Here is a 25,730-nt window from a genome sequence, read left to right on the forward strand (position 1 = left end):
CTCGACTATAGAGGGGTTCGTTTTCGCCAACGTGACGTAGCGTGCGTGCGCACTCACGTTACGTCGGGCTATGAACGGCCCTTAAGTGCGGTTGTTAACCGTGACTCGTGCTGTGCAGATTCCTGCCGGCGTTATTAGGTGGCCTCCCGCTGTCCGGATATCGGGTCCTTGCCAGGCTTTTTTTCACTTTCTCCAACTTGGCGGCGAACGGGCCACTGAAGACGGAATAGTCGGCTCCAGTGTCGACGAGAGCGGTGACGTTGTGACCATCGATTAGCACGTCTAGGTCGGTAGACCGTCGTCTGGCGTTGCGGTTAGGTCGTGGCGTCGGATCACGGCTGCGTCGGCTTGCTCCGCTGCTGCTACGTCACGTCGGCAGGCCATAGAGAAAGGAATTCAACAAGAGGGGACACTCCCATAAGGCCCAGCGGCCGAATTGACTGCAGCGTGCCAAGCGGTCGGTGTCAATCACTTACATCACTTCCGGTTTTGGTTTTGGGCGCGCGTATTTTGAACGCAAGCTAGCACGCCGGCTGTGCCCCCCCCTCTTTTTTTTTGTTTTTTGCTCTTCGTGCAGAATCGGTTTATTATTTCGTAAGTGAGTGAGTACGAACTTTATTTAGGTCCTGAGGAGAAAGAATTAAAGCGAGGCCGGAGGCCCCGCCAATCTATCCGGTGGCTCCACCCAGGTCGTAAAAATTATTTCGTAAAAATGATTGCGAACGATCTCGTAAAGTCCCATCAAATCTGTGCCACGTGCAATTTCACAAAGTAGACGCAAGACCTTTTGTGCAATGAGGAAATATTTATTTTGCTCTATATAAAAGCTCGTTCCGCGCTTTTTGTGCGTTCATCCAACGTTGTGACACCAGCAGGTAAGGCAGTAGTTCCTGTATGAAGCTCCACCGGACGGCACCAGCTGAAAAAAAGTAAATTACAAGCATGTTACATTTGCAAGCACGTAACAGCATGTTACAAGCATGAGTCATTTTGGTATTTAGACATAGGAATACTGCGTGTAGAGGCGAAACGTGCGAAAGCAGTGAATGGGCGGCATTACAAACAAAAGCAATTCGCTTTTACATGCATGGCGTAGAAAATACCCGACTCATCCCAAACATATATGAAAACATCTGATTTCCACGCGTTCCCCCATTTCCGGGCATTATTTCCTGCACTTTTGCGGCACAAATATACGGGCGATTTCGCCTTTCCAAAAATTGGCCTCGGGCGACGCGACGGTACGCTACATACATAGAGACGGACGCAACAGGCACTCAAGACAAATGCGTGGGTGCAATGCCTTTTTTCAGTCCTTTAGAAGACGTAATTTTCGAATTACAAGTTTCTGATATGTTCGTCGTTCGCGCGTTCTGCCGGCGCCAGCAGCACACCCCATGTTATCACTCTTGGCAATCGCCCATCGCGTTTTCAACAGGCGTGAGTACCGAAAGAAGGTATATGTTGTTGCGGAGCCACTAGAAACGTCACAGACTTGTCCCTCTAAGATTCATTACACGCCAAACTAACTTTATCACCACGGCCGAGCTGCTTATCGCTAACTGCGTCACAGCGCGCTGTGCGGCCAGCGTGCCTCAAAAGTACCCCAGAAAGTAACGAAATTACTTTTCAGTAATGTCTGGCGTCAGAGAAAGCGGCACAAACTTCTCCTATATAGCAAGATGCACTAGACTATGCACCAGGGCCGAGTTATAGTTCTCGCTAACTGCGACACGGCGCCCTGTGCAGCCAGTGTGGTTCAAAAACCGAAATAAGTTACAATAGTCCCATAGGAAGCGTCGGAAACATGTCTCAGCACGATTCATTTACTCAAATTAACTTTTCCAGGATGGCCGAGCTGTTTTTCGCTAACTGCGTCTTAAGTCTCGGTCCCGTGCCGTAAGCCTAATTGCGTCGTAGACTGTGAAACAAGATTTCTCACCATGCCGTAGTCCAATAGTGCAGTGGTGTCTTGTCCCAGTGCAGAAGGAACGCAAGAATACGCCGAGAGCCCAATAAACCAGGTTACATTTAAAAAAGAAAAAAAGAAGGAGACAGACGGGTCGCCGCGCGCTTGCACCCATACGCGCGCGCAGCCATCCTCGCTGGCTTCGGGGGAGTGTCTGGCGGATGACGCATGTATCTGGCGCGTCATTGACCTGTGGCTAGGTAAGGCAAGGAAAATAAGTCGCAAAGCTTAAGTTAATTTATACGCAAAACGTTTTAGTTTTCGCGGCAAAGAAATAAAAAAAATAAATCAATGCCTGTTAACTTAAGTTCACTTTCTTTTTTTTCGATGCTCGCGGCAGCTAACGTTCGGTGTCAAAAGTATAGCGTGACGTATGGTGACGTGTTTCCTGTTGCCAGTTTTTGCCGAGTGTCCCCTCTTGTTGAATTTCTTTCTCTATGGGCAGGCCTTCTTTCGGCAGCGAAGTGTTGTCATGAAGCCTCTTTCCAGGCGGCGTGCTGATATCTCGTCGTGATGATTCGCGAATATTCTTCGATGGCGGAGGAACATCTTCGGCATTGCGTCGTACAGCAACCGCACCTCCATGGGTTGCTGCTTTTAGTTTCCCGGATAGGGGCTCACGGACCGGCCCCTGGCTTCGGCCAGTGTATGGTTGGCGCTGCGGTGACAGGTAGCGTCCTGGTGACGGCGAGCGTGAGGGTCGTTGTGGTTGGAACTGGGCTCCGGCGACGTAGTCGGCGATGTCACGTGGCCTCTCGCCAAGCTGTGGACGTGGCGCATTGACGGCGAACCCTCATAGGCCCATCTCGCGGTATGGACATCGGTGGTAGACAAGACCAGCTTCCCCGCAGTGATAGCAGAGCGGGCGGTGGTCGGGGGCGCGCCAAATGTCCGTCTTTCTCGGGTAGCTGCGCTGGATGACGGACGGGCGTGCTGGCGGCGGCGGTGCTGGACGTCGGAACTGCGGCGTTACGGGACCCTGGCGCGAGCGCGGAGGGGGGCCTTGACGACGGGCGACGGCGGCGTAGGTCAGCGCTTCCGGCTGGGGTTGCGGCGATTGCTGCTGTACATCGGGAAGTCCAAATCAGCGCTGAACTTCTTCTTTGACGATGTCGGCGATAGATGCCACTTGAGGCTGCGACTAGGGGAAGAACTTCTGCAGTTCCTCGCGAAGGACCGCTCTGATATTCTCGCGCAGGTCGTTGCTGCCAAGTGCTTGAACGTCGATGTTGTTGGCGGCCAGCGTTCGGCGATTATATTGCCTTGTCCGCATGTCGAGCGTCTTCTCAATGGTTGTGGCCTCGGAAATAAATTCAGCAACAGTCTTGGGTGGGTTGCGCATCAATCCCGCGAAGAGCTCTTGCTTGACACCCCTCATCAAGAAGCGAACTTTTTTTCTCTTGTGGCATGTTGGGGTCGGTGTGCTTGAACAGGCGATTTATCTCCTCCCTGAAAATCGTGATCTTCTCGTTGGGCAGCTGTACCCGGGCTTCTAGGAGAACTTCGGCCCTTTCCTTGCGCACAACGCTTGTAAAGGTCTGCAGGAAGCCGTGGCCCAACAGGTCCCATGTTGTCAAGGTCAACTTACAATTCTCGAACCACGTCCTGGCAGCATCTTCCAATGAGGAGAAGACGTGGCGCCGCTTGTCGTCGCTGTTCCAGTTGTTAAATACAGCGACCATTTCATACGTCTCCAGCAAGCTTTCTGGATCCTCAAATGTTGATCCGCGGAACGTCGGTGGCTCGCGGGGTGCTGTAATGCCACCTAGACACTAGCGGAAAAACGCGCGCGGCGCGCCGCCGGCGGCAAGACGCGCGCCTCGAAAGCAGCCGCGAAACGGGTTTTTGTTGCCGCGGCAGGGATCGCTCCTGGACCGATTTCTTGCGGTTTGCCGCGTGCCGCGGATGAAGGAGACCAATGAGAGCGGCCCGCTTCCGTGATGTGTGCGCGGGAAACAGGTGCCATGCGGACCCGCCCGACCGCTTGTTTCTCGTTTCGCACTATCATCTGCACGCGTGAGCTCCCGGATAGTTCGAGAAGGGGAGAGGAGTCTAGTCTGTCACGTGATTGCTACAGCGGCGCGCCGCCGGTTGGTGTGGCCGCCCTGTCGCTGCTGCGTTTTGCCGCCGGCGGCGCGCCGCGCGCGTTTTGCCCGCCGCTAGTGTGTACGTGCCATAACACGATCGGTGTTGGCGGCACTGGTGCTGTCATGGTTGATGCGGTCGTCGTGGCCGTGCACTTCTGGTCTTCTCGGGAAGAAATCCGTACTCCGTGGGTTGGTTTGTAGCCTGAGCCTAGCTCGATGCTCCGGGACAACGTTGGTACTCTCTTCGGGGTTCAGGCTTTGATCACGGCTTTTCGGGGGTGTCCGCTGCATGGACAGAAAAGCACCTCCACCATATGTTACGTAGTAGTGACGCTGAAGAAAACAGTCCTAAAACTGTATGAAGAAACTCATTCTTTATTGGGCGAACCTGTGCCCACAAAAGCAAGCTACACTCAAAGCACAACGATAGGGCGAACACAGTCGGCGATCGTCAAAAATCTGATCAGCGGCGAAACGCGTCGGCTTTTATACGTGAGTCATCGAAGGTTCTAGATTAACCCCTGGGCCGGCATTTTGTAGCGATGCCTTTAAAGTAATAATGCCTTTTCGCGCTTATCGTACTTTGTCAGTGGTCGGAGCGACGGTCCGCTCGCGTTATCAACGGGATCCGCCGGCCGTGAGCGGTGGATGAGAAGACTAGAGTAGAATAATTCATAATGCCTCGCTACAAAATCGCGGCCCTGTGCCCGCGTGTCTTCCAGAAAGTTCTAGACAATCCGCCTTTTGCATGTCTGTGTGGCGCCCTCACGCGGACACCGCAAGAAACGATAAGTACGGCATCGGGTGGCCGCCGCTGCTACTGGTAGTATGGCGTAGACTGGCAACGACGCGTGTTGCGGCACATATATTTACGTAAGTCTGCGCTCTACAATCGGTAGTTTCTGCGTTCGTGTTCGGGAATGGAACCTGGGAGTACGTACATACCCGGCGGCTTCTTTGCCGTAGCGAACGGGTGGACGAAAAGCCCAAACGGGATCAAGATGCCAAGCGACAATCAGCTGAGTGCTTTCTTGGCGGCATGTGGATCGAGGTTCGCAAGACAAACTGCGAAAGGGAAGAAATTCACCGAAGAGGGTTATGTGCGCAACATCATGTTTAATAACTTGTGTTCCACATCCCCGTATGGACTTCTCCGAAGTATATGCCTACCGTCAATGAAAGGCGGCTACTACATCGTACATGCGGTCATAGAGAAAGGAACGGGCGACATACTGGCAGGCCACTGTCTCTGCCCAGCCGGGTGAGTACAAGTTTTGTTTATCATGACATCTCGCATGTGTATACGTACTGGCTCTCTGGTTTTACCGTTTTGTGTCGTCGCCAGGCCAAGCTTTGGAGGTCTACTGTTCTTAGAGCGCGTACGTGGGCTCGCTGAATGGCAGTGCGCAGCGATTAGAACGCGATACTCGGAGCATGTGGCTGCAGGCACTTTTCGCGGCACTGGTGAACGCCAGGTGATCGTTGGGGGGCCAAATGCAGTCACAACGCACGTCAAAGGGTCTTGATTTCATCGTATGCCCTGATGCCTCGGCTATGTGTCCCCAGCGCGCACCGGCAGCGCAAGAAAGCGCCGACAAGCCGTGTTCTCCTATGTCGCGTTTCGAAAAATCGCTGTGCACTTACATACTTCGGGGTGTTCGGCACGCGTATCTCGTGGCTAGAGCCGTGTCAGCTACGTAGTGTTTGCTGGCATGCACGTCGCGTACGATTCATCAACTTTTGGTCAGCCGGCGCCAAGGTAAAGCGGCATGCCGTTCCTGTCAGGATCTCATTTGCGTCGCCAGTGTCACTTGTGCAAAATCGAGTACCCGCGCGGTACACGAGAGATTATAGACGAACTTTTTAAAGCCAGTGTTCAATCACTCTGTTTACTGCAGCATTTTACATAGGACCTGTAGCTTGTTTTCACTGCAGTCAAGTTTGGCAAGGTTTATGCAAGACTATCGAGACCTCATAGTTCTTATGCGCAACGCTATCGTGGCTATACTTGCATGCATGTGTGGTAAGCAAGTACAGTCAATCACAACGGGGGAAAGTTGTGCCCAATAATCATTATTGAAAAGCATGTCTAGGCTGTCTGATGCACGTTGCCCAGCTCTTTCTCTATGTTGAATGCCTTGCAGATCAGCACTAATAATATACACTGTTACCATGATTCCTGCAGCCTCAGTGGAAGCTGCCAGCACGTTGTTGGCCTGCTGCTCACAGCTTGCAACCTGGCACCACAAGGAGAAGACACAACATGTACGGATGTCCCCTGTGCATGGATTGTGCCCCCTCAAGGTAAGAAAAATGCTGTATACTGCTAAGTGACGTCCCTCCTGTCTGTATTCCAAAGTGTGCAACTCTGCCTAAAATAATTTAAATAGGAGTCCTTTTAGTCAGTTATGCTCTCTTCATCTACCCTGTCTGCCGATTTCCCACAGTGAAGTTGCTGCCTATTTTATAGTAGAGATGACGGTATAGCCAATATCTTAGCCGAATATACCTTCAGCAGGGTTATTAACTGCTTACGTCAAACAGTAGTTGGTAATCTAGAGGTTGCTGGGGATAGTTTGAGTGTTTAAGCTGTTTTTGTGCTTGTAATCTGTATTTTCAGCCAAAAAGCAAGAACCAAGCTTGCCGCTTTCGGAAATTTTGTTTGAGAGCAGCAGGAACAGGAAGAGAGTTTATGATCCCACACCTGGACTGTTGCCAGCTGACCCTGCCAACTTCATCAGCAACTTGCAAGAAATATCTCCGAGCTGCCTTCTACTCCGCTATGCAAAGAAGCCCAGGGCGGCAGAAGAAGTACGTAATATCTTAAACATCATTCAAAAATGTGACACCGTGTCTTTGGAGGAGAAGCTAAAAAACAGACAACAAACTGATTTTCAACTTAGTCTTTTTATTACAAAACAGAAATGCATACATATTGCACAATGAAAAGCGAGAGCCATGAAATAAGCAAGAACAGCGGCACAGAGCAAATACCAATGATAGCGACCTGCTTTCATCGACATTGTATGTCTGCGCACTCGAAATAGCACTTCTTTCCGCAATAAATTGATATAGGGTTTGCTTAAATGTGATGTGCCTTTCGTACCATCTCGACTGCTTTTATGGTTTCACATGCACGGTGATCATGTTTGTTCAAACGAGGGTGTGCAGCAAACAGAGGTCAAACAAGGGCATGGCTGTGAATGACTTAAAACCTTTTTTAGTATTGCGCTTATTATTTGCCCTTGCGCTGCGGTAATTTGTTATTTGCCCATGTCCCCCCTTTAACACTTTCTCATCTAGCCTCTGTAGCAGCTGACACAGGAAATAAGGATCCTGTATACTACTTGCCTTCGGCATTTCACGTAATGGTTTAAATGCCTGACAATGCATTAGTGTTTGCATTTTATAACAGGACAGATTTACCTATGAAGACAGGACAGTTAGTGTGAAGCAGAAAAACTACTTGTACTCATACATGCTGCCCCATCTTCCTTAATCAGTGCAAAACGTGGTGCATGGAGGGTATTACTGATACCTGGTCATGTATGTGAGCTTCCCTCTCCACCTGATTTCTATTTGCCTGCTATAATTTTTGTTCTTTTCCTGTGCATTGCTTTTGCTACAGAAGCAGGTATCCTGCTGCTTTGAGGTGACCAACCAGTGCATTGAAGCTTATCAGCCACAATGTGATTGCGAAATTTCTCCAATGTAATTGTAGAACATGTCTTGACGATGCCTCTTTTTACCAAATTCCTGTGAGATGTTGCGTAAGGCAGCCGTAGTTTCTAGCTCATGCATATAGCATATATGACTGAGTCGTAGCCCTTATCACTGCGTTGTTAACCCACCAGATAATCCACAGTGCAGACACTGGTACCACAGAAACACATGCATACTACCATGTTAGCTCCTTTGCTCTTTCATCAAACATCATGATGGCCACACACGCAGTATGTGCTGTCGTATTGAAAACTACCCATTTTCTCTCTATGGTTCATTTCAGAGCACAACAGAGACCATCGCTGCAAAAGTAATAAATGATGGATGCTGCAACCAGCCATATATAGCCGACAGTGAAGATTTGCTGAGCATGACAAACTCGAGAATTATTCAAGAGAGATTTGATGGTAAGAATGAACACACAGAAATTCATCACCATAATGTTGAATTACACAGGCACATAGTTTTATTGAGCAAGTGTTATTTCATCGGAATACATGGAACTACAATTCTGCGAAGTAAACATGCAGAGGGAGCACGTGCTGAAACTCCAGACCGAGTGAAACCAGCCGTACAGCTCTTGCATAAAAATAAGCCCTTACTGTATTAATGGTAAAGTAAATAGCACAACTGTCAATTTGTAAATATTACACTTGCCTAAGTGATTAGATGCAACTCAATGAGGCTAGAAAGTTACAGAAAATACTGACGAGAGTTTAACTGACAACTGAGCTAGTTGGTAATCATTCATTGCAAGTACATAAGTGGAATGATAGATCAAGACATGAAAAGAAACAAGACATGCACCAATGTTCTGATTAGTCAGTGTGTTTTCTCTTAATGCAGCCTTTTCCATATTTGCATTGACTGAAAGTGTAAACCAAGTAGCATTAGTTGTTTTGCTTCCCTGCAGCTAATCACCAATTTGCTCAAGTTAGGTCACACTTTTTTGTCTTATGCTTTTGCAGCAATTCAGCCCCTGAGCCTCGACGACAGGGCAGTCATTTTAGAAAGCACAATGGGCCAGGCAGAGAACAAGAAGTGGCATCAGGAACGTATTGGACGGCTCACGGCATCAGTGTTTAAGAAGTTGCTGCGGTGCAGAAAGCCTGATGGTGCCGTAAGGGACGTAATGTATCCTCGCCAAGTGAGCACCGAAGCCATGCGTTATGGCAGGATTCACGAGGACGATGCCGTTAAAGCATACGAAGAAATAATGGCATGCAGGGACAGATATTTAACTACTGCATATACTGGGTTGCATGTTCATCCCCAGCACCCATTTATTGCTGCCTCCCCCGACAGACTTGTCTTTGAAGGGAGTGACACTGGTCTTTTGGAGGTGAAGTGCCCATTCTCCTTCAAAGGCAAGGGTGTCGTCGAAGCAGCAGCTTCTGCAAAGTGCTGTTTGAAAATATCTGGTGACAATATAGAATTGAAAAAAGATCATGCATATTATTATCAGATACAAGGTATGATGGGTGTCACAGGTTTGAAGTGGTGTGATTTTGTAGTATGGACAAATGCTGGAAGTGTAGCAGCCTCAAAACATGTGGAGAGGACTCCCTTTGATGAAGTTCTTTGGTGTACAGAAATTCTGCCTGGGTTGCTGCATTTCTTCAAACATTGCATAGTGCCAGAGCTGCTCACTCGCAGAGTAAGCAGAGGACTCCCTCTTTACAATGAAAAAAAAATATATTGGATACAAAAAGAACACTGCATAATGCATCGTTTGACTGCGTTAAGAGGACAAGGTCTTCAATATAAAGTGCAATAAATGCTGGCATTCTGTACCGAAAAAGAGTTATGTTTTTCTCTGCTGGAGTATGCGGCTTATAAAAATTATGTTTACAGAAATTTGGTGCCCTGAAATGAGGGCAAGTACGGCATTTTGCAGTTAGTGTACCAGTGTGCATAATAGCGTTTCATCATGCTAAGTTATAATAGATGTCTTAAAAACCAATTTTCTCTTCGGAACTTGCGAAAAGTAGGGGGTAGCACTTTTAGTCCAAGAAATACGGTAGTTGAACAACCTTCTACAGATTACAGCACATGTAAACTGTAGTACTGGACAGTACACGCTACTGCACGAACTATGCAACAATCACATCAGTACTACATTCTCATTCTGCTGAGCAATTACTTGAAAGAGTACTGGTGAGCATGAATGTAAGGAAACTACAGAAAATTTTCATGCCAGTTACCATTCGAGCCTGACTGACTACAAATATGAAACTTGTATGTTCCAGTGCAATTTTCTATCTGTTTCCTTGTCAAATGAAGTGTGTTCTATATTTGATAACTTCATGTACAGTGCTCCTAACTTATTTTTGACGAAGACTGTTTCTTAGGAAATTTCGGTTTCATTATTTGGCTCCAACATGTTTTCTTGTGTTATCTCCTTCATATTTTCTATGTTTTTGTTGCTTCACCTGCTGTATATTGATTACTCTTGTGTGTAATGTATACTGGACATGACACTTGTACTTGTCAATATATTTTTTTAATGTTTTATGCTTCGCCTGCTGTGTCCATAAGAGGGCTGGTCAAGCTTTCCTAGTTTTTACCCTGCTCCTCTGTTGATGATGGGAATGTTGCTCTGTTGTGTTATAAATTGATAGTACAGGAGCCATGAGAAAGCAGGCATTTAATAAAGACAATAAATGAGCTTGGTACCTTTGTGTGGTCGTTTTTTTATTTATTGATGTTATTTCAATGTTTACATGTGGATAATGTGACTTGCTGTATTTGTCACTACAAGTCTCTCTCAGCCGCACCTGTTGACAGAAACAGCATACTATATGCAATGAAGTATAGTATTCAGCATTCAGTTCCGCACTAAGCTGGGGCAAGAAAATGCGTGGGAATTACCGACAGTAAGTCCAGTAAGGCAACACACAAGGCGACCACATTCGGGCCCTGTCTGTTTGTTTATTTATTTCACATATTGCAAGGCGTTCAACTAGAACTCTGCTCATTCACGGCAATAATCGGTGGCTGCAAATTAGACAGTAGGGCACAGGTCCTAAATATCTTGCCGGCGATGTCTAACATGTTGATAGGCACTGGCCTATCTAAAAAATGGAATTCCTTGATGCGCCTTATAACCCTTTCAACATGTATTCTAGCTCCAGCAATCTTTCGAGTAGCAATTACATCACTTGCAGAAAGCTGGTTTCCTTTCTTGAAGGGTGGGATATAGATCTGAATGGTTGGGGGGAAAATGCTGTCCAAGCGAAAGCCTTTGTCTACCATTACACCATCACCCGGTTGCAAGCGTTTTAAGAGGCCACTTCTCTCCACTATTTCGGTGTCACTAACGTGACCGCCCCATATCTCGGGAACAAAGCATACATAACCATCAGGTGTGACACCTACAAGTGCCTTGAAGGTATTAAAATGCTTGTAGGTTGAAAAAGTTTGCCTTTGTGCTTTTAACTTTGAGGACTTCTGAATTCTGACCTCAGTGCAGTCCAGAACCACTCTCGTGTTAGGAAAATCTGAAAATGCCTCTGGCATGTGTCGTTGTACTTCAGCTAAAGATGGCATCCGTGTTAAGGCATACAGCTCCTTATCTAAAAAGTTAATCCAGCTACAGAAAATGCGGCTCAGGCTAGATTGTGATATGCCAAACAACCTGGCTACTTCCCTTGCACAAACTCCCGTTCGTAGCCTGTACAAAACCATGAACAGTTCTTCTCGCTTTGAAAGCTGCCTGTCTTTTTCAATTTGCTGTTGCTGCTGTTGGGTATGAGTGCATTACGTCTTCCACCCAGGGGCAATGGAGCAAGGTTATTGTTTTCATACGCTGTGACTTGACATATGTTCATCATCCAGTGCCACCTGACACTGAAAACCAGTACGTGTGTTTGACTGTGAAAAAGAGCAAGGTCACCTTCACAATTCTGGGAGCCTACCTATCACCATCAAGTCGTCTAAACTGCGAGCGCTTACGGGAAATTTTGACAACGACTCCACAGCCATGGGTTATCACTGGGGATTTCAATGCCCACCATTACCTCTGGGGGAGCTCCAAGATTAACTCGAGGGGCAGAAGATTGGTGTCGATTGCTTCTGAACAAGAACTTTGCTTGTTAAATGACGGAAGCCCCACCTATCTGCGAGGAACGGCGTATAGTAGCTGTCTTGACCTCAGCTTTGTTTCGCGCTCCTTTAACAGAAGAGTGAAATGGTTCGCGGACTTGGAAACGCGGGGAAGTGACCACATCCCAACTTATCTCACGATTGAGGGGCTGACTAGCTCCAACTGCTCCGGTGCCGTCCAATCCATCGACTGGCCGAAATTTAAATCAATCCTGGAAGACCGCTGTCGAGGCGAGATGCCATCCAGCCTAGGGGACGCAATAAAAGGTGCCTTACAGGTTGCCACACATTCGACTCTGAAAAGCTCTAAACGCACCGAATTCGACATCGAGCTAGAGAAACTTCGTGCACTTCGACGCCGTGCGGAACGAAGATATAGGCGCACACAGTCCATTCATGATTTGAGGTTGGCCAGACGCACACAGAAGAAAATACAGCGTCGAATGAATAAGCTGGCTTCACAACGATGGGCGTCTTTCTGCGAGTCTCTGGATCCGCGAAAGCCGTTGTCTCTTATATGGAGAACTGTTCGGGGCCTCCGTGCAACCCCTGGACAGCGCCACCCATTTAATTCCCTCGCCCTTTACCTACAATGCAGCGAGATTGAAGTCGCAGAATCTTTCTGTAGGAGGATTGCCGGTGTAGCAAGTTCCACTGGAACGCAGACTCCTGACCACTCACCATCCTCACGTGATCCCCGTATGGAGTGCCCTTTTTCTCTGGACGAACTTGAAGCTGCGCTCGCTTTATGCAGGCGTTCCTCAGCCCCAGGACCAGATGGCATTACATACCGCGCTTTGTGTAACCTTGGTGAACGCGCTCGAATGGCACTCTTGCTCCTGTACAACGACTCGTGGCAGACAGGCACCGTTCCCCAGGAATGGAAATCAAGTCGCCTGATTCCACTCCTCAAAGCTGGCAAGTCACCTTTGGACATTTCGTCATACCGTCCGATCGCGCTTGCAAGTTGTGTAGGCAAAGTAATGGAACGGATGGTTCTAACGCGACTGGAGTGGTACCTAGAGCACTATGAAATTTACCCAGACACGTTAACAGGATTCAGGCGCGGCCGTTCGTCTATAGACAACGTTGTCGATTTGGTAACGTATGTCGAATTCCAGAAGGCCTGTAAACGCTTGTCTGCTGCCTTGTTTCTAGACGTTAAAGGAGCTTACGACAACGTCACCCATGAAGCCATCCTTAAAGCACTAGAAGTAATAGGACTTGGTGGCAAGACATACCTCTGGGTTCGCAGCTACCTACAGATGCGATCATTCTACGTGCTCACCGGGGATGGCCCGACACCCCAGTATTACAGTAGCCGCGGAGTCCCTCAAGGCGGAGTACTAAGCCCAACGCTTTTTAATCTGACCCTTATTGGACTAATCGAGAACCTGCCAAGCACCGTTCGACTCTCTACCTACGCCGACGACATCTGTATCTGGACGTCGGGGGTGACACGGCTTCAGCTTCGCGCTCGGCTTCAGAAGGCGGCCTCATCGACATCATGCTACCTTCGTAAACAAGGACTGGAGGTGACGTGGGAAAAGTGCGCAGTGGTGGCATTTACGCGGAAGCCAATGTCTGCATACGGCATATCAATCAACCGACAAGTGATATCGTTCAGCAAGAGTCACAGGTTCTTGGGAGTTGTGATTGACAGAGATCTGTCCTGGACTCCTCACGTCAACCACGTGAAAAAGCGCCTGATGGCTATTTGTCATCTGTTCAAGTTCCTTGCAGGAAAGAACTGGGGGGTATCCACACAACCCATGTTACAGCTATACAGGGTGTTGTTCGTTGGGTTCCTCCGGTACAGCCTACCTGTTATATCCAACACCTGCAAAACTAATTTGCGTACAATTCAAAGCATTCAGGCGCAAGCTCTTAGGATATGCCTTGGAGTACCACGCAGTGCGTCAACGGCTGAAACTATCGCCATTGCTCGAGATCATTCAATCACAACGCAAATCACCGTCCAGACAATGCGTGCACATGTCAGGCACATTGCCCGGACTCCTTGCCACCACCTCGCCGCACTCACCGTGGAAAGACCCCGCACGTCATATAGCACAACTGTTAGTGCATATCGTGCCTCGATTACATCGGGGTACGCACCTCCGGCCAGGCTGGTGTCTCCTCCATGGTGTTTGTGCCGCCCTGAAGTCCGACTTGGAATTCCAGGACTTCAGAAAAAGTCAGATTTATCACCGTCTGCACTAAAACAATTGAGCTTACTCCTGTTGTACGAGAGATACAGCAGTCACGTGCACGTCTATACGGACGGATCGACTACATCGACCAGTTCTGGCGGTGCTGTGTTTATACCGACGAGAGGACTAACAATCCGATTCAAGACCTCACATGTCACGACGTCCACGGCTGCAGAGCTCACGGCTCTGCGCAGTGCACTTCAATTTATAGACGCAGAGAGTCCTGGTACATGGGCCGTGTTTTCGGACTCGAGACCGGCTTTACAAAGTATGCAGGCAGTTCTCCGACGTGGAGCTCACGAACAACTAACGTATGAAATTGTCAAACTTCACCACGACGTCAAACAGAAAGGCCACGAAATTATTTTCCAATGGCTACCTGGCCATTGCGGCATCAGTGGAAACGATCTCGCTGACAAAGCTGCCCGAGAGTCACATCAAGAACAACACAGCGTTCCCATTCCTCTTTCCAGGACAGACGCTGGAAGGCAGCTTCGTCACCTGGCACGCAAACTCTCTTTAACAGAGTGGAACACCCCAAATATAAGGCGCACGAGGCTACACGAACTGAACCCTTCGCTCCAACTCCGACCTCCACCCGGGATTCACCGACGTGAAGCATCGCTTCTATACCGGCTGTGGTTGGGAGTGGCTTTCACGAAGGCGTACTGTGCTTTGATTGGAACGACCGAAAGTGCCACGTGCGACGTCTGTGGCAGCGAAGAGAACATAGAACATTTATTGTGTCACTGCGATCGATTTCAGTCGGAAAGACAAACTTTATCGAACGCATTGCGACGACTTGACGATCGACCGTTGTCCATGCAGGTGCTCCTTGAAGACCGTCCCCATCGCTCGTCAGCCCACAAAGCTGTGAAGGCACTGTTGACTTACTTGAAGACGACTGGCCTATGTGAACGCCTTTGAATTGCTCAAGCCCTCCGCGAGTGTGCGCGAGCTCACCGTGTTCTTCCTCCGCCCCTCCTCTCTCTACCTCATCTTTCTATTCCCTCTTTCCCGTCCCCCAGAGTAGGGTAGCCAACCAGACGCATTTCTGGTTAACATCCCTGCCTTCTCTTTCTCTCCTCCTCCTCCTCCTCCTGTTGCTGCTCATTCTTTTGGGGAACCCAGTACGCCATTCTCTGGGCATTCGCTTCGAGGTGTCCATACAAAGCATCAAACTGCGCTTTGCTCGTAAGTCCAGTGTAAAATTTAAATGCGGTACTATGAATTGTGTCCACAGAAAAGCTTTGCGATTGCAGCCTTTTACATCTGACTTCGAGCTCTTGAATTCTCTTCTTCATTGCAGTATGTTCTGCTAGCAGGCCGTTGAAACTGCTTGTGCTGACATTCTCTAGTTGCTCCTTAGCTGTGGCAGTAGTGCGACGCATCAGCAATGCAGCTACACCTTCACACTCCTGTGATGAAGTAGTGAAACCTGTACATGCAACAAATGCAAGGCAGGTTAGAATAAGTGCAATGTTATTCATGCTTTGGAAATTACTATTTTGAATCGCAGGTTTATATATGTTCGCCTTGTCGGCATTCTAGAGTCTCCATCTACATAAACAAAGTTGGCTGTCATGTATGCTTTTCAATATCACAAACAGTAATAGTCAGCGACAAGTCAAGCATGCAGGAGATGATTTTCCCAGAAAAAAGCGTAAAGCACCTGCCCTTCGTGCCTTTATCCTCCAAAAAGTTTCCTTAGACTGCACTAGGCACGAACAAGTACATCCAATAGTCAGCAACATTGAATTTGCTGCATTCATACGTCACACGCAAAAACAGTCTGAATGCCATGGCAACAGAGGTAGCGTGCAGCATAAACTGGTAGTTTGTATAAGGTCGAAGAGCGGACCTCACTGGCCTGTACAAATTAGCAATACAAATTATAGCACTATGATGTTCGGCTGTTTCTTCACCCGTTCTCGGTTTCAACAATTTTTAAATAACCTAACCTGCTTGTTGGCTGCCCTCCACCCGTGTGTGAGAGTGCCCCGGTTAAGAAGCACTGCAAATAAATTACAAGCTTGATTCCTTCACAGACAGGTGTCACTGAGCCCTGTCATTGACTATTGTGCATCATGCAACGTTTTAGATGGTTTATGTATGACAAGTGCTTGCCTGCTGTGCTCTCGGAATCTGACATGTCCGTCTGTTCCATCTCCACAGAGTCTTCATCACCTGAGGAAATAATGTCACATTTGTGTTGCGTTAGTATTCTTGTATAAAAGTAATGTAGCCTAGTTTTGCAGAAAGATTACTCACACTTTGAAGACGTCTCATTTGCCATTGAGTCCTGTTTTAGGTCTGCCTGCTTCTCTGAAACAGCTAAAGTTATAAAAAGACAAATCATTCAAGTGCATAAATTAAAAATGGGCACTACTAGCTCAAGTGAATCGCACTCATAGTCTTGTTTGAGATGCCTATATTTCTGCGTAGATAACCTTACGGAAAGACTAATAGGCAGGTCATTATTGTGAATGGAATTAAGAGCAATAAGAAATGAAGGCTTGTCAAGGACGCACGACCTTTCTACATTGACAGAGTGTGGACTAGTGGCCAAAGAGCTACACATTACCACACCTTACAAAGCGTCGATAAATTCATTCCGGAAAAAGCCTGCACGAATGCATATAATACTGTGACAGAAGGATACCGTACCAATGCTAGGTAGGAAGACGCGTCACTCGTGCGTCCGCAGTCAAATAGTTGGCATTTCCTTATCATGCAAGCAAGCGCATGCCACGATAACGTGCTCCGTTCGCCTCCGCAAGACATACCTCGTCGGTGCTCACTGTGTTGTTTCATACGCGCTGCCGTGCGTACATAGCGATGAAAAGCGTCCTTTTTCTTGAACTCATCGGTGTAAACAAACAGAGAAGGCACGTAATCAGGGTGCCTGGGCGAGTTGGATGGCGATCCTGCAAAACATAACCCCAGTGAATGTAGCATCACTGCGACTAGCCAAAGGGTGCACAGTACACATTCACCAGAAATATGCGAACACCGCAAGAGTTATGAATCAATGCGCGGCAATCACGTTGCCGCATAAAGGGCGATTTTTTTTTCTTCGCTGAACGGCAGAAATGAACCGTTAAGTCAGTCACGCGCCGGCCTTGCACTCTTTGGCATTCAGTATATTCTAGCGGCGAATGAACGAGGTTAAGCACACTTACAAGGATTATTTACGGGTATATATTTGATGGGCAAAGTAATCAACAACAGTGCGTTATGCCGAACGACGCGCGGACCCGGCTGGGGCGCGCGCTCGTCGGAGCGCGCGTGCGTTGACACTTGGTGAGCCATAGCTCGCTCTTTTTGCCGTCGTATACTGTCCCTTTGAAGCAGAAGAGGTACACAGCTGTGTCGTGCTGCTCAGAGCCGTAGTGCGAGCTTCATCACTGTTAATACACGAAAGCAACAGCTGCGGGCCAAGACTGGCAGTGCCGCACCGCCGCGCACTGAAAATAACTTGCAGCAGACGCCGCATCAGTTACTCGAATGCATAAGCGACGTCGCAAGCAAAATGCTCGTAGTTCGTTTGCATACGCACCTTTCACGAAGTGTTTTTCACACACCTTGCCGAACCTGAAGGCTCCCAGGGGCTGCCGTCTTCATTTTGGCGCCTCACAGCCCTGATCCATGCTTCACGGCGCTGGCGATCACGTTTCACCGATGGGAAGCGGAAGAAATGGATGTTGCTGCCGGGCACACCTCGAGAAGTACACCCATAAGCAGCACATGTTGACGGCATCGCGCTGACAGGACCTTCTTGTTGTTTTTTTTTTTTATCAACTGCGATTTTGTTATTGCTCGCGCCTCCAACACGACTGCGGGGTACACGGCCGGGTCGTTGACGACGCCGTACGAATTGTTTGTTACTCTGGCCGCTAGGGTTCTGCGCATGCGCTGTAGGGTCATGCAAAAGGCGGATTCGCGTCGCTCATACAATCAGATAACAGAAGCGTTGGTGAAAACAGGCAACGGAAAGAAGCATCGATAAGGTTCTAGAAACTTCCGATACAGGCGCGTCCTGCGCCGAGCGATAACATTTAACATTCGTTAGCCAGGTGAAAGCGGCCACCGGTGAAAGATAAACGTGTATACGTGTCAATATCATCCCTATGCACACGCGTGCTTTCCATTGGCGCCAACAGGATGTACGCGCATGGGCGTGTATCAATAAAGATAACCGGTTTGGATTCAGTCTTTAACCGCCAATACTTCTAAGGATGGTTGTTGTTGTTGAAGTGTGATAAATACCGAATGAAATATAATAAGTGACATAGAGTGGCGCCAAAGAGTGCCGCATACCGAGAGACTCAAGTTACGTCAAGGGGTTCAGTGAAATGAGCACCAACTCGAAGAACATACCCACGGACTGAATTTGGCATCGAAAAAATTAGCTGAAAAGGAGCACATACACTGTGTGTGTTTTCAACACAGTTCCCGCAGCAGGCAGCTCAACACTTTACTCATTAGACAATCGACTAACCATTGACCCAAACTGAGGGCAAAGCACTGAAGGAAAAAGCACGCAAACATACTGACATCCCAGAAAGTGCGTTATGTATCGTAGGAATCCTAATCGCGTTAAAAACAATTTTTGCACAAATTACTAGCGTAGGATTGCTGGCCACTAAGAAATAAGGTTCACGGGTTGTACTTTCCCCATTTAGTAGGCCCGTCAGGCTTCAAGTGTATTTTTTTATAATTAATTAGCTGTACTCGTCGCGTTCTACCAGAAGGTTGTAACAATTACCGACAGTACCGACAATGTGGCGGAGATGTCAGCGGCTTCTTTCGTTTCTAATATGTGCGTGCTACTTTGAAACTATTTCGTATTGTTTCAACCATTCATTTGGTTTTGCCTATAACTGCGCTTTGCTGTTGATTCGAACGTCACTAATTGGATGCTGTGTAATATACATACTGTAAAGGGAACTTATTCATCACAATTCCAAATATGAATATGTGTTTACCAGATCGTTAAAATAATCGCGATTTTTCTTGAACGAAACATCATGCACTTCGGAAATTTATGCATACATACACACTGAAGAAAAGTTAACAATTTTCGTGATATTAGAACCACACAATTCCGAGAAAGCCGCTTTGATGTGTTTTATTCTCGAAGGTTCTGCGTTGCGTCATTATTGTCGAAGAGTTAACGACGCCGTCACGTATTGGAAGGCACACTAATGCATCAACGGCTTCGCCTCACTGTGGTACTATATTCATATAAGTCCGACATATATTCGACCGCAAAAAAAAAATTGATGGTATTGTGATGTCATGGGTCAATCGCTAGGCAATCCTGATGCGCCAAATAACAATGGCCTTAGCAACACGCCTAGAGCCAATCAAAATCTTTTTCAGAATGTCACAGTGCCGAATCGCAACATATCGCCTGCCATTGGAGACCTCGAACACACACTTGAAATGGTCCGCACGCCTTTAATCGAAGCAAAGCACAATATAGTTTTAAGAAGTAGAAACTGGATCATTTTCAATTTGCGTGATCATTCTTTTATTTGTGTAAATCTGAATCTACAACGCAATGTACATCATCGGTTGTTTCAGACGTGAAATTATACCAGTCGGAGTGCTTTTCGTTTGGAGGAGACATTTCGAGATATACGGCATTACAACAGCGACCCTTGTGCGCTATTCTCGTAATTTTAAGCTTAGTCATTCTAAATCATACAATTTGGCGATAATCATCTTTGTCAAAGCAATACCGTCGCTGGTGGCCGGGAACAGTGAATTTTAAAGAGACTCTATGTTTCCTCACGCAAGTGCTTGGTATTGCGCATTCGGAATGTTAGCACATATCTAGAGCGAATTAAGGGCCCTCAGAGCAAATTCCCATGGAACTGGTGTCACGATGAATGTGGACTTTGATCCAGTTTGTGCCGAAGCAGTCTAGTGACAGACCGTTTTGCCATCGACGCCATGAATGAGACGTATGTGTCTCTTCTCTCGAGCACACGCTCGCCATCTAAAGACACCATGGACCATGACGTCCACACGTGACGCGTGTCTCCATAGTATGACGCGGGCTTGATTAAATTCAGGACCACAAAGTGTTCGAAGAATTTTCTTCTTGTTGAATTTTGGCCACATACTCGGAGACCCAAGTTGCGTCTAGGAGGTTCAAAGAAATGCGCACAACTCAGACGCACATAACCACGGATAGAAGGTGGTGTCAAAGATGTTCTCTGAAAATATGCACATACGCGGTATCAGTTTTCAACACAGTTACCGCCGGCCATTATTATTTTATTTCTGGAGTTTTAGGTGCCAAAACAAGGTCTGATTATGAGGCACGCCGAATTGGAGGGCTCCGGAAAAATTTTGACCGCCTGGGGTTCTTTACGTGCACTACAACGCTAGCACACGGGCGTTTTTACCTTTCGACTCCATCTAAATGCGGTCGCCGCGGCCGGGATATACCGCAGCCCAGCGCTCAAGACTCTACACATTAGACCATCGACTACCCTTTCACCCAAATTGACGGTAAAACGCTTAACAAAAAACACGAAAACATAGGCATATCACGGAAAGTGCGTTATGTATGATAAGAATGCTAATCTCATTAAAAACTGTTTCCGCGCAATTTAATAGAGCAGTAGAGCTGACAACTAAAAAAAAAAAAACTCCCGTGTTGTAGTTTTCCCAGTGAGAACGCTCACCAGGCTATGATTATATTTTTCCTTTATATCTGCATTGGCGGCAATCGTCGGGTTCCACCGGAATATTACAAAAATATTTGTCAGTACCGATAGTGCTTCCGACAGTTCACGAGCTTCTTTTATCGCCAGTATCTACGTGTCTCTTTGCTATTATTGAGTTTTACAACCGCCATCGATATCGTTTTAAATTTTACCGCGTTTCGTTGATGCATCTAAACTCACTACACTATTGTTGGCACTAGGATATAGGCTAAATTATACGTGGTGAAATGCGCTAAATAGAAATTAATGATTATACAGTACTTTGAAACTTGAATATGTGTTACCACGTAGTTTACCACGTAGTACCACGTAGTTTACCACTTAGTAATGGCGGAATTTATTGCACCAATAACACTGACAATTTAATATTTATGGAGAATTAGGCGCTGAAGAAAACTGAACGATTTCCTTGATATGAGAACCACTGAATTTAGAGGGAGCCGCGTACATTTTTTTCTGGAAGATTCCACGTTGCGTCATTGTTCTGGAAGCGTGAACGATGCCGTCATTTATTCGAAGGTGCAATAATAGATCAATGGCTTCGTCTCATTGTGGTACTATACCTATAAGGCAGCACTAAATTTGCAAGAGCGAGAAATAGTGGGTATTGTGATGTCACATGCCCATTGCTTCGCAGCCCTAACTGATGCTCCAAAAACAATGGCCTTAGCAACACGCCAGGGCCAATCAAATTTCTCCCCGAATATCACAATGACGAATCGCGGAACATCCTCTGCCGCAGAAGACCACGAACACTCGCTGGAAGGGGACCGCACGACTTCGACCGTAGCACGAAATAGGCCTAACGAGTCGAAGCAGGAGCATCTTGAATTGGCGTGAGCATTTTTTTCCCTTCTAAAAGTGATACTACAGCGCATGTTAAATCATGAGTTGCTTAAGATGTTAAATTGTACCGATGGAAGTGTATTATTTCTAGTGTGAATTGTTCGAGGACTACGGCTTTAAAAAGACTGGAGGACGCTTAAGCTTCGAATTTAAGAGTGGAACGCTATAGCATTCAAAGATCCCTGGCTGCTTATTAGTCTTCCCGGCAACTGCAGATTTCTTTTTCGCCAACTTCGCCTCCGCATGCGGCTGGAGTGGGAGCCTACATGTAACGCTGTTGTAGGCTGCCGAGGAGGCGACCGCCATTTGGATAGTATTTTTGCAAGGAGAAAACCGCGGCCTGCCACTGTATACGAGCTCTAGAAATGCTGAAAAGGGGCTTGTGTTTGAGTTTCCGCGTAAGAGAATTAGGTTTTTGTCATGTATTGGAACTACAATCCGACGCTATCACGTCTGTAGGTTGTGGTGACGTCGTACCTTACGATTTTTCTGACGCATTTTACTTTGAGAAATTGGAATATTTCACCAGCACCTCTGTGCCACGCGGAGGGCCTGTGTGGTGGGCGTGGTGTGGTTCGGGATGATTTTATTGGCTGGACCACCCCGCCGGCGGCGACGCCGACACCGACACCGGATTTTCTGCGACACGGGGCCCTGCACTCTATCGCGCTAAAACAGAACTGAAGCCTTGCTGATCGGTAGTCCAGTATTTAAGCAGTACTCCCTTGCGGAAAGTCGCTCCGTGGCTACGTATCACTCTGGGGCCGTTGCCGTTGTTGATTTGAGCTGGTAGCCGGCCTTCCGTGATAGCTAAGATGTTCCTTACAGCAATGTAATACCCCTGAAACACGGGCACTCTGAAGTCCTTTAAGTAACGGCACATCTACCGGAAAGGCGTTCAAGCGCAGTGACACACGGGAAAGGAGTATGTCCCTCCTGGCAAAGTTCCTTTGCGGGACGAAAGATTGGGCATCTACTCTTCGAGCGGAATGGTGGACTCTCTCATACAGCATGCACAACTCATCAATAGACGAAAACGTGTCACATAACTACCGCAAGTATTTTTTTACGTTGGAAAATGTATTAATCTTTAGCTGTAATGTGATTTGTGAAACAGTAAAGATTTATTCTATGCGATACTCTGAAACGCTTGCACCACGCTAGCGCCGCCATGTTGAATTCCGAATATGCGCAGTTAAGCCATCAAAAATGAGCAAAAAAAATGGTTTTAAGTTCCACAATCACTAAATGTAATCTACAAGCGCAGCTTTTTCTTAATGTTGTCTCTCTGGCTGGTTCAGCAAAGAACCCTTTTTTTCTTAGGGGAGGGGGGGGGGGGGCGTATATCTGAGGAACCACCTAAAAAAGTTTGTGTGGTGTGTGTGTCATTGGCGCAAAACCTTTCTGCAAAGGGTCCTTGGGAATTACAATAAGGGTTTCCTGCAAAGGACTTTGCTTTTGCCCGTGTGTCAGGGGTATAAGACAGATTCGTGCACAAAAGTAAGAAAAACCTTTAGACGATTTCGTGGCTTCGCTCCTGTGCCAAGTTAAACCCGGCTGATCGGTTGACCAGGGATGCTATGCAGGGTGCACCGAGTTCGGCGAAACTCGGGATCTTCACGGGCTCTGGCGACGCCCGAAGATGAAAAAAACTAATGGTAACAAGACAAAGTTTGTCCGTCGGCACGCCTCCAGTTTCATTGGTTTATCTAGATTCACTCTGGATGGGTATCATCCGTTGGGCGTTGCCATATGGGTGGTCGACAAACTGCGGGCTGACGTGATCATACGGTCAGTGCCTGGTTGTGCCTTCTTTCACTTGTTTGTCGTTCCACCGAGTGCATTACAGGCACAAGAAAGGTATAAAATAAATACACTTAGTACAAGAATATTAGTCACAATAACGTGGGTTGTAAGCATTTTAAAGTTTACAAGATGTACACTGAAGGTGCATTAGACTAATTTGTAGTTTAATACGTTTCGCGTTATACCACGAGGGGACGCTCGCCTTCCTCTTTTTTTCTCTGTATTTGATTGGCGCGGCTCGCTACGTGCTTGCGCTAACATTTCCGAGCACCGATTTATGTGCGCTTGGGTTTCTCACTGGGCTTCCAACAGATCGCTCGTTGCTCCTTATTATAGTGCCTAGAATATACATTAATATATTCTAGGCACTGTATCCTTATCTTTGCTCTGGATTGGATTGGTGCGGCTCGCTACGTGCTTACGCTCCCATTTCCGAGCACAGATTGGTGTGCGCCTGGTTTGCACACTGGGCTTTTAACAGATCGCTCGCTGCTCGCGCTAAAGAAAGGCTGCCAGTAGGGTGCCGCGCGCGCATCGAGGCACCCCAGCTGCCCCAGCTGCCAGACGAAGTGAGCGTCGGCTAGCGCATAAGTGGTTTGCCGCGCGCTTACCGTGTAAGCACTCAGGAATGCCGGAAAGCACTCATACAAGGGTCAGAAAACTACGCTTTTTCTTTTACTTTGCGATGCACCTTCATACTGGCAAGCGTCGAGCGATGGCTTCTAACAACCACACGAAGGAGTCTTTATACTGGGTAGCCCGAGCGATCTATGGCTTCTAACAAACGCAAGAAAGGGTCTTTGCAGCGCACGTGGCCGTTGAGTGTCACCACATCCATCCCAGGTGGGACTCCAGCATCGTTGCAGTTACCCTGTACCCATCGCTGATGAGGTAGCGCTTCACTTTTTGACAATAACTTTCGATTTTTTGCGTGTGAACGCCCGTGATGTGGTCCACAAAGTTCACGCTGTAGTTGACTGTCTACCATTGCGGATTGAGGCATAGCCCCGTTACCATCCACTAAATTTGGGATACATTTGTATGCGGCCAATTCGTCAATATGAATAATGGTCCCCGGTTGAACATTGGCTGCAATAATGGCGCCTAGTGTCACCGCCTTTCATCGGCCTACCTTGAAAGTCGCAGCACCCCTCTGGTCGCGCAGAACATGCCGAAGACCCATGGGCCACCATATTTAACACCGCCGTAATTTCGGTGGCTCGGCGAAAAGTTGTCGCCCGTCATTAGGCGGCCTCGATTGTACTTTTGCTCGCCACGAAAAAGGCACTCGTCAATTTGCGCTATCTACAAGGGGCACCGAGTGGAGGTCGCGCCAGCAGCTCGTCCCTCGCGACCTTACGGGGGTAGTTCCTCCAGTCGGCGATGGCGTGCTCCGATAGAGGAAACAAGTCGCCGGTCATCTCCTTCAATAGTCATATGTCTACGATTTTGCTCAAAGCAGTACGTGAGCCAAATCATTTGCCGCTTGGAGAGGTGGTCATTCGGACGGCCGAGGCGGTCCGTGTTGGCGAAGTAACCTCGTTCGCCTCTCTGCCCGTGCACTGCAGCGGTACCGTGTAACTGCGAAAACTGATTTCGGCACCTGTTGCACCAGAAGCCAGCCCCGTGTTCATTCTGAGTCTTCCAATATGATGTGACCACTTCGCCTGCGCAGGTTGGTTTGTCCTGGTTTAACCCCAGGTGCTCGCAGGTGCCCCAGTACTCCGATCACACCGCCGGACCTGGCCTGGGGCTGGGGCGCGGTGAACGAGCAGCGCTTGAAACAGGAGATAGCCGAAGGGATCGCACGAAATTTTCCTCCGCAGCCTAGTCACACCACTCTGTGCTCGGAAAGCATAATTTGCCCGCCACGCTGTCTCCGCACATGAGGGTATTCGCCTAACTCGTCACAGAGCCAGCGCACTGACGTTTCGGAAAGGCAAAAATGACGTTCAAACTCTACGTCGGTCATGTAGGTGAACGAGTCCAGATGGTCATATTGACGCTTACTGCCGCTGGATGCGATGACACAGGCTGCTAATGCCGCCGCCATGTTCACGAGTTCAACTCGAGGGGGGTTTCGCAATGTACGAGTTTGGCACGAGTTCGCCTGTCAATCAAAACCATAGATCATGCCCCGCGCGAGGCATGTAACTCTTGTGCGCGCCCGCCACGGTTGGGACATGCCCAACTTATTTTTCGGCAACAGCGACGTGGTGCGGAACTGAGAGGCATTAAC

General features: G+C 47.9%; 2 protein-coding genes and 1 long non-coding RNA gene across 5 annotated transcripts in view; 2 read left to right on the plus strand and 1 right to left on the minus strand.

Moving 5' to 3' along the window:
• LOC125941248 (uncharacterized) overlaps window positions 1-25,730 on the plus strand; it is a 410,784-nt gene that overhangs the window by 88,711 nt on the left and 296,343 nt on the right. The window contains exon 1 of one of the 3 annotated variants that reach the window (XM_049658205.1): window positions 21,589-21,675. The exons of the other annotated variants lie outside the window; for them this stretch is intronic. The gene's annotated coding sequence lies outside the window, so the exon portion shown is untranslated. Of the gene's footprint in view, window positions 1-21,588; window positions 21,676-25,730 lie in introns of those variants that run through there. 3 annotated transcript variants of the gene reach the window in all.
• LOC125941249 (uncharacterized) lies at window positions 786-2,113 on the minus strand. Its single transcript, XR_007464179.1, has 2 exons — window positions 1,943-2,113; window positions 786-919 (listed from the first exon to the last, which is right to left on the minus strand). It is a non-coding gene; the product is annotated as an uncharacterized LOC125941249 (long non-coding RNA).
• On the plus strand, window positions 5,110-15,429 carry LOC125941557 (uncharacterized). The gene is made up of 6 exons (XM_049659080.1): window positions 5,110-5,317; window positions 6,242-6,360; window positions 6,677-6,867; window positions 8,063-8,186; window positions 8,748-9,436; window positions 15,406-15,429. Exons 1-6 carry the CDS (start codon window positions 5,169-5,171, stop codon window positions 15,427-15,429), a joined length of 1,296 nt encoding a protein of 431 aa, XP_049515037.1. The 5' UTR covers window positions 5,110-5,168.

Source organism: Dermacentor silvarum, chromosome 11, assembly GCF_013339745.2.
Source record: "Dermacentor silvarum isolate Dsil-2018 chromosome 11, BIME_Dsil_1.4, whole genome shotgun sequence".
In the NCBI taxonomy this organism is placed as follows: Eukaryota; Metazoa; Arthropoda; class Arachnida; order Ixodida; family Ixodidae; genus Dermacentor; species Dermacentor silvarum.